The sequence below is a fragment of the Saccostrea cucullata genome, unplaced genomic scaffold (genome assembly GCF_032062105.1).
Source record: "Saccostrea cucullata isolate Sc308-1 unplaced genomic scaffold, CSIRO_AGI_Scuc_v1 ctg588, whole genome shotgun sequence".
NCBI lineage: Eukaryota > Metazoa > Mollusca > Bivalvia > Ostreida > Ostreidae > Saccostrea > Saccostrea cuccullata.
In genome coordinates this window covers 238,850-248,101 of record NW_026929611.1, presented here as the reverse complement: position 1 = coordinate 248,101, position 9,252 = coordinate 238,850, and the positions used below count along the sequence as shown (strand labels likewise).

The window sequence follows — 9,252 nt, the reverse complement described above, 5'->3', positions numbered from 1 at the left end:
AAATAAATATAATATTCATTATTTCTTTAAATGACTTTAAGATGTTAACCAATTTTTCATATAAACTCAATCTTTATGTTTATTTATTTTTTTCATCAACATCCTGATTAATAAAGGCAGTAAATGCTAGATGATACTTTCGCTTTGGCAGAACACTCATTTAATCGCATATTTAGAAGATTGCCGGAGAGAACGGCAAATTCGATCTGAAAATTAAAATAAAATGTCTAAGACAGGGGAAACAGTGGTCCCTGCTGATGAAAATGACATTCTATTGATTAGACCTTTGTAAGTAACATTTGTAAATTAAGATCGAATCTGAAACTTTTTTTCAATGTACAATTTCTTTGTCAATTCGAATTTCCTCAATTTTCTTAATTTTTGGCCTGCGAGAATAAATAAACTTGCAGCATCCCCATCCCCAACGCTTTTTTGTCTTTGTTTTTATTTATTGGTCCCCATGTCTTAACCGATAGGTCTGTCATTTTAAGGTTTCAACTATTTATTGAGTTCTAAGAATGTAGGCACTTTGGTTGATTTTCTTTTTACTTGATCAGGGGATCAGGACAAGAGGTTGGAAGGTCTTGCCACTTGCTTGAATTTAAAGGCAAAAAGATCATGGTAAGATTACAATTCAAACATCAGATAAATGGTCATTTTGATTGAAATGCTCTGCTTCTTCTTTTATCTATCTGCCAATAAATTACTTCTGTAATAGCTTCTTGTTTTTCAGTAAGTTAATGGAAGTATAAAGAAAACTTAAAAGAAATTTTTTTTTACAATTGAAAAAAAGAACTTTGATTGCTAACATTTGACTTTCATACATGTAGCTTGACTGTGGAATACACCCAGGATTGAATGGCTTTGCTTCTTTGCCCTTCTTGGATCTGGTAGAAGTTGAAGAAGTTGATCTACTTCTTATCAGTCAGTAAGTAATAGGGATTTCTGAATTTTGTATTTTTGTCTGAATGAGTAAAAAATCAAAGAATTCTTAAATAAATGTATCTTTTTTGTTTATTATAGTTTATGTGATAGAAAATTAACTTATTTCATTCAATACACATGCTTAAATCAAAATTTTTTCATCATTTTAAATTAATAAATACTTTCTGTTGACCTGGTAGCATGGAATCGCAAAAAAAAAATTGTGAATACTTTACACTGTCGGTATATGCTTCATACAGATGAATTTACTCAAATTTGTTTAGCTTCCATCTCGACCATTGCGGTGCCTTACCTTACTTTTTGGAGAAAACACAGTTCAAAGGTCGATGTTTCATGACGCATGCCTCCAAAGCCATCTACAGGTGGTTGTTGTCAGATTATGTGAAAGTCAGGTAGGTGGTATTCATCATAAATGGATAAATTTAGACTTATTTTGCAGATTAATGGGAGACAACTATTTCAGTTGTCTATTTCCATGTTATTTTGTTCCAGTAATATTGCCACAGAAGACATGCTGTATACAGAGAGTGACATAGAGAACAGCATGGATAAAATAGAAACAATCAATTTCCACCAGGTACTGGCTTTTACAGTTAGCTAACTAAATTTAATACCTTGTTATGATCATATGATTGAAATATAACTGTGGCTTTCATTTGCATATGGTATTTAATTTTTAATTTTGAAATTTATGCAGGAAGTAGATGTGAATGGAATCAAATTCTGGTGTTACACAGCCGGCCATGTTTTAGGGGCAGCCATGTTTATGATAGAGATTGCTGGGGTCAGGGTAAGGGTTTAACATTATCCATTAATTCTGGTGCCAGAAATATTGAAGAATTGTAACCCATGTGTTATGAACTTCTCATTTTGTTATCAAAAAGATTAGTGAATGCAACTAAAGAAGATTTATTTTACACATCTAGCACCATGCATATATCTCGATGAACTCACTATTCTGTGCTCAGTAATTCTCTGGTTTTCTTTGTCAGGTTTTATACACGGGTGACTTCTCCAGACAAGAGGACAGACATTTAATGGCTGCTGAGATCCCCAAAATTCATCCTGATGTTGTTATTGTTGTATGTTATGTTTCTGTTCAGATTTCTTAATTAGTATTTATAAGCAAGATAATTTATTTTATGAATTATTGTTGTACATGTTTATTATCTTTATCAATGCATATAGAATTTTGAATGAAATTTTTGCAAGCATATAATTTAAAATAAAGCTCACATGAAAAAGTGATTTAGGATATATTTTTATCAAGACTGAATTTTTTTGGTTTGTAGAAAAAAGTTTTGTTTTTTTTGGTAAATAATTTATTTTTTAAAAAGTTTTTAATGGTATCTAAATAACTTAGAAAGCATAGAATTAAGTGAAGAAGCATGGTATTTTCATTTATTAGGTATTCAAGTTACACATTTAGATCCAATTCTCTGGTGCATTTCAGGAGTCCACATACGGCACCCACATTCATGAGAAGAGAGAGGACCGAGAAGCCAGATTCACTGGACTGGTCCACGATATCGTTAGTAGGGGTGGCAGGTGTCTGATACCTGTGTTCGCACTTGGAAGAGCCCAAGAGTTACTGCTCATATTAGGTTGGTGATGGAAATACAATAAGGATATTTTGCAAGCTTTAAATAATATTTATTAAAAAAATAAAGAACATTTTGTAAATAAATATTTTTAGTTTGTAAAATCACATAAAAGATCAGATACAGAAGTGTTTCAGTGCTGCATAATCATTTCATTTTACATAAAATTTTGAATCATACTTAGTATTGTGAGTTTAAAGACAAATATGCAAAGTTCTAAAATGAAAGATTCTATTTTCAAGATGAATATTGGAGCAACCACCCTGAGTTACATGACATTCCTATCTACTATGCTTCATCTCTGGCAAAGAAATGTATGAGTGTGTACCAAACTTACATCAATGCCATGAACGAGAAGATCAGAAGACAAATTAACATCAGCAACCCTTTTGTGTTCAAACATATATCAAACTTAAAGGTAATTGTCCAGTGGAAAAACTAATGGTTTATATTTAAAAATCATGATGAATATATAATTTCATCAACAGCTGTTTATTTTTCAATCAATAGTGCAACAAGAAAAATTTAAAAAGAATGTTATAAATAGATTTGAAGCACAGTTTTAATTTGATATATTTAGCATAAACCTTGAAAAATCCTGTACCTAGATGATTCATAGAAGTTTCTCATAACCAAGATTTCTTAATAATCAAGATATTTATTGGTAAGATTACTGTATTACATGTCTCAAATTGAATTTGATTTTTGATTGTAGAGTATGGAGCATTTTGAAGACATTGGTCCCTCTGTGGTTTTGGCCAGTCCTGGAATGATGCAGAGTGGTTTATCCAGAGAACTGTTTGAGAGCTGGTGTACGGATAAAAGAAATGGCTGTATCATAGCAGGTTATTGTGTGGAAGGAACCCTAGCCAAGGTTAGTACTGCAGTAATAACTGGTATACAGACAAAAGAAATGAGTGTATCAGTATGAAGAGCATTTTATTGAATGTAGAGCAGTGATAGGATGGTCAGGGTTTAAACTTAACTGAAATTTCCAGCCCACTAAATTTGTTAGCCCACGGTCTCTGTGATTTTTTTAAAAAGCATAGATACTGTAGATACAAATGAAATACATATATAAATTTATCTGTTTATAATTGGAGTTCTTACTTTATAAAAATCAGATGTCACATAAATATTTAATCAAAGGAAATATTGTATTCAATAAACATTTTTACTATCTTTTTTTTTTTTTACTTGGTAACTCATGTATATAAATACATAGCCCTGGTACATGTCTTCAACTTATAAATTGACAATGACACAATAAGATTTTCTAGATTAAATATTTTAACAACAACATATCTGAAATAGGTGAAAACACTTACTATTCATATGACTGAGTAGTTGGGAGTTATTAAAATTGTATATCTCTCATATCAACCATTAACAGAGGGTTGGAGGAAATAAGGAAAAAAGACGATAGGGAATTTCACAAATCGTGTAGTACTTTAAATGGAAAAGATGAAGGATGTTTACGAACAATAGGACCATACTGCAGTCATTTATTTCATTTTTCTGTAGTTTTATATCAAAACCCTGCATAAGATGTCTGTTTTTCAGTAAGGGGACTGGGAATGAATTCGGTCCCCTGTTGAATTTTTATTCGCCACGTGGGCGAGCAACTTACAAATTTTATGAGCCCACACCAATTTTTACTCGCAATTTGCGAGTGGGCGAGCGTTAAGTTTAAACCCTGATGGTAAAGCTATAGTACAAGTTCAACAGGGTCACATTTTTCGATGCAGTTTTTTATTTTGTTAAATACTTAATCCTCATTCAATCTTGTAATTATATTTGAAATTCTAACAGTTAATTTATCCTTACAATCAAATAAGTGGTCATTGTAATTATTGAAACTTTCCTTTGTAGCACATTTTGTCGGAGCCTGATGAGATTGTGACTATGTCTGGTCAGAAGCTCCCCCTGAAGTGTTCTGTAGATTACATATCATTTTCTGCTCACACTGACTACAAACAGACCAGTGAATTCCTCCGAGCCCTTAAACCGGCTCATGTGGTAGGTAGTTCATTCACAGACCAATGTAAACCAACTGTAATTTGAACAACTTTATTCACAATTTTTATCCATTCAAATTAAAACATGATTGTTTATAAATTTTCATGTCTGAAGGGACAAATTACCAAAATAAAATGTACACAGTAAAATAAATGGTTTGTGGTGAAAAATACTTGCAAGAGAAAGAAGGTTATAAAGCACACAGATATTTTGAATAAAAGTAGGTTGAACGGTATCATTACTCCCTGTCAGATTGATGGATTCAAAATTACCACATTTAAAGCCTACTGGGTACATAACTACATATTTATGAAGATATCATTTTGCCAATTGTTTGAATAAGTTGGTAAATTTCTACATTTGATGCCTATCTTGACAGGTACTTGTACATGGAGAACAGAATGAAATGTCTCGTCTGAAGGCAGCATTGATTCGGGAGTACGAAGACGACACAGAATATCAAATGAACGTCCACAACCCCAGGAACACAGTGGCTGTAGAACTGCACTTCAGGGGAGAAAAAATGGCAAAGGTACATGAAATGCAAGGTTCTTCATAAGCCAAAAAGTATCACATATCCATTTCCATGTATGCTGCATGTCGACTAATGCACATGATTTTTCTCCTAAAACTACATGTAAGTTTTAGTTACAGGTGACTCTCGATCTCTCGAAGTTCAAGGGACCGCAAGAAAAGTTCGAGAGATCGAGGGGTTCGAGAGATAGAAAGTAAATAAAATCCGGAATTTTTGGTTCTGATCATCGATGTTCTATTATTATAGATACCGGAAGTGTATGTAAATAAAGTTACTGCACGTTTTCAATCGTATTTTACAGGTAATATACTTGATATCAACAACAATGATCGTATTTCGAATAAATACAACAAATTCCTGAAGTTTCAATATTTATTTGCTCTTATTTCATGATAACATGAAACCCGGATAGTGTCGGTTTGCTATTCCGCGGCTTAATCGGGTCCTTCACCCAGTGTTCACCAGATTTTTCTTAATCGGTATTCAGTCCTTGAGAAAGGAATATCTTGTGCAATATTTACCATACTGGGATTACGTAGACTCTAACAAGAGTTCTTAGTCTATGGAAATTTATAGAAACGAACGTCTATAAATTTATTTTATATTAATTATCGTCTCAGTTTCAAGTCAAAATAAGTTGTGAAATCGTTTATAATTTACCAATAATAACCAATTATTTAATTATATCAACACACGGAGGACCCACGTACAGGTGTAGGGTCATCTATGTAAACACCCAATTAACACCTCCATGCCAGCCCCAGGTGTTCAATGTTTTTTCCAGGTAAGTCCAGGCTCAATTATACGCTTGATCGGTGTGTAACCACGTGCAATCAAAACTTCGAGAGATAGAGAGTAAAATTCAATGAAATATGTGTAACGGGACCCAGGTTTTGGTTCGAGAGATAGAGAACTTCGAGAGATAGAAGTTCGAGAGATCGGGAGTAAATTTGCTTAGTTATATAGAGGAAAAAATCGGGACCGGAGGTTTACTTCGAGAGATCGAGAACTTCGAGAGATCGGAGTTCGAGCCATCGAGAGTCACCTGTAGTTATTGAAGTGTTGAAAGTTGAAAGTTTGAAGGGAGTGAATGTACTGTAAATCACACTTTTTTCGCAAGAATTTTATTTTCGGGTAATTGTGTGAGCATGACTACTTGCAAAATTACATTCTTGCATGTATTTGTATATTAAGGATTACATACAACAAAACCATAACTCATGAAAAATTTTGTCTCGCTTATAAATTCCAAATAGGTATCTCGTGAAAATAAGATGTAGCAAAAATATAGTGATCTACAGTATCTTTTTCCGAGAATGATTTATGCTCACAGATTGACTGCTACACGTGATTTTTCTCCTAGTTATATCGCAGTGTTAAAAGTGTGTCAGGATGGATTAGAAATATTAAATTTTGTTTATATATATATATAGAACTTATTTTTGAGCACTTTGTCAACAGGTTGTTGGAAGTCTTGCCTCAGAAAAGCCAAAGCAAGAACAGAGAATCTCAGGAATATTGGTCAAACGAAACTTCAATTATCACATCATGGCCCCCACAGATCTCTCAAGTAAGGCTGCAGAAGGTTTAGCATTAAAATCAAGGTGGGGGGGGGGGGGGGGCTGATCAGTTTACTCACAGACTTGTAATAGAAGTTCTGTCTTGCATTATGACCTGAATAAGAACCATGGTATAAATACTTAAGGTATTAAAATAAAAAAAAAAAGTCACAAAAAAGTACATTTCAAAATGTTAACCCATATATTGTATGATGTTTTTGAGTCACAAGTATTCATTATGAGTACATGTACTAGCAATATCTGTGTATTTGCAAGTCAGAAAATTGCATTGTTCTTAAGATAAGAAATCAAACTTAAATGTCATGTTTTATTCAAATTCTGAAAAATGTGCAAAACAATATACATATATACACTAATGCCTACACCACATCCTTCAAGTGATTCCTCACGCCATCTACATGTTATTTCTCCAACAGATTACACTGACCTAGCCATGAGTACTGTGACCCAGAGACTGAGTATCGCCTACACGGGGACCGTGGCACTACTCAAGTACTACCTCAACCAGCTGTCCTCGGACATAGAGCACATGGAGAAGGCCGACAAACCGACACTGAGGATATTTAAATCCGTCTTCCTCGTCATTGAACCAAAGATGGTCATTATCGAGGTAAATTAAAAATGGAAACTAGGCTCTGGCATGATATGAAGATAAGTTATTGTGTGGTGAAAGATGTTTTAAAAATGACATAGAGAAAAGAATGGGATATAGACTTAACAAAGTCATATGAATTTGTGGAAACCTCAAAGTTGAAGACAAATATAAATGTTGATACCGACATTGCATATATAAATCTTGCTTCTAACAAAGAAATTCATTTTGTCTCTAATGCTGTAATATTAATGCTGTTTGTTTGTTACAGTGGGTAGCCAATCCTGTGACAGATATGTACGTTGATGCTGTGGTGATTTCTCTCTAATGCTGTAATATTAATGTTTTTACAATGTTGATTACAGTGGGTAGCCAATCCTGTGACAGATATGTACGCTGATGCTGTGGTGACTGTTGTATTGAGGGCAGAGAGTGACCCCATGCCACAAAAAAGTAAGGAGATTTTTTGTGCAGGCTTTCAGTATACATGTATAGGCTGAATTTATGATCTTTGTGCATTTTTCCTTGTCCTTGGCACTTAGCTATAAGCATATTTTACCTCGGCAGAATAGTAAACAGTTCAACAGAGACCATGACCTACATAAAATGCATTCGAAATATTCTTCTACCTTATTTAATATAAATTGATCACAGAGAAAATTCCTGTATTTGAAATTTCTCTTGCAAAAAAAAATACTTAAGCTCACCAGCAAAACTTACATTTTCTTGAAGATATATAGATATAAAACCAAAGAATGCTCTTTTGTTGCTAGGTGTACCACCCCCGCTGGTTGTAGACAAGTCCCACGTACAGGAGTGTCTGTTAGAGATGTTAACGGACATGTTTGGAGGGGAGGGGATCAGCAAGATGATCAGAAACAACATGGTGACCGTCACTGTGGATGAGAAGATTGCCACCGTCAATGTGGACTCACTGGTAAGCTGCTGTTATACTCTGGCAGTGTCTGCAGAAAATTTGCTTCTGGCATCATAGTTCTGATTTCAGACAGAAGATTTGGGGGGGGGGGGGGGGTTGACAGGTTTTTACTAGAAGTAAACATTCTTTACCTGCCCCTAGAAATAGATCTGTTTTACTAGTACCAAATGGCAGTCAAGGAAATGCTGCAATTGGTGTATCTTAAATCCTGAATTAGTAAGAACCTAAATTACATCATGTTTTATAAAATTTTATATATATTTCTGAGTGGTTAACACATTCATCATTGTATATGCTTTTCAAAGATTTATATCACTATATTTAAGTCAAAATAAAAAATTACTTCCAACGGAACCTCATCCGTTTTACATACATAGAACTCATAAAATAATTTTTTTGGTATCCTTAATTATTTCTTTGTTCTGATACTTATTACCTGTACAAATTCTTATTTAAGGAGGTGAGGTGTGACGATGAAGAACTGCGACAAGTATTACAGACAGCTGTTAAAAATCTGTACCAGGCCATAGCCCCGGTCAAACAAACCGGCTGAAAGTGACCAAATCTCGTACAGTGCTGGACTCAAACTGACCAGAGAGCAGGCTCTCTAACAAATCTCGGACAACTCGGCGAAGTTTCTGTTTCAGTGACCTTGCTTCTTGTGTGTTTTATTGAAAATTGAAAGAACAAATGCAAGAATGTTTACTTTGAGGTACATGTATATATTATGTATATGTGACATATGAAGTGATTTCTCATGAATGGCTGCAATAAAAATTGCAGAATTTTTATTTTCCTACATTTTTATTTCCTCGAATGAAGATGATGCATATAATAAAGAATTTACATCTGAAAAATCTTTAATTATTTTAATTACTCTAAACCCTCTTTGATTTTAGAGGGAATTAACAATTTTGGTCAGTTTAAATGTTGAATGGGAAGAGTCTTTTGCATTGTATGAAGGACGGCAAAGTCTAGTATAATAAAATACATTTCATTTTTTTAACTTCTGCAAATCACTTTAAAGCCTTTTAAAAATGGGA

General features: G+C 33.7%; 1 protein-coding gene across 1 annotated transcript; it reads left to right on the top strand.

The window, feature by feature from the left end:
* Nucleotides 1-197: 197 nt before the first annotated feature.
* On the top strand, nt 198-9,066 carry LOC134281434 (cleavage and polyadenylation specificity factor subunit 3-like). Its single transcript, XM_062763898.1, has 17 exons — nt 198-288; nt 558-621; nt 831-928; nt 1,209-1,337; nt 1,438-1,522; nt 1,643-1,735; nt 1,938-2,027; nt 2,399-2,549; nt 2,789-2,964; nt 3,262-3,420; nt 4,419-4,565; nt 4,945-5,097; nt 6,562-6,670; nt 7,097-7,290; nt 7,638-7,725; nt 8,046-8,209; nt 8,667-9,066. Exons 1-17 carry the CDS (start codon nt 224-226, stop codon nt 8,760-8,762), a joined length of 2,061 nt encoding a protein of 686 aa, XP_062619882.1. The 5' UTR covers nt 198-223; the 3' UTR covers nt 8,763-9,066.
* Nucleotides 9,067-9,252: the final 186 nt, after the last annotated feature.

What these genes read in the sequence shown, in the direction of transcription:
- LOC134281434 (XM_062763898.1), top strand. Translation starts at nt 224, where the DNA reads ATGTCTAAGACAGGGGAAACAGTGGTCCCTGCTGATGAAAATGACATT. An exon ending in TCAGATTATGTGAAAGTCAG is followed by an intron (nt 1,338 to 1,437) that starts GTAGGTGGTATT and finishes ATTTTGTTCCAG; the next exon opens with TAATATTGCCACAGAAGACA. An exon ending in ATCCTGATGTTGTTATTGTT is followed by an intron (nt 2,028 to 2,398) that starts GTATGTTATGTT and finishes GGTGCATTTCAG; the next exon opens with GAGTCCACATACGGCACCCA.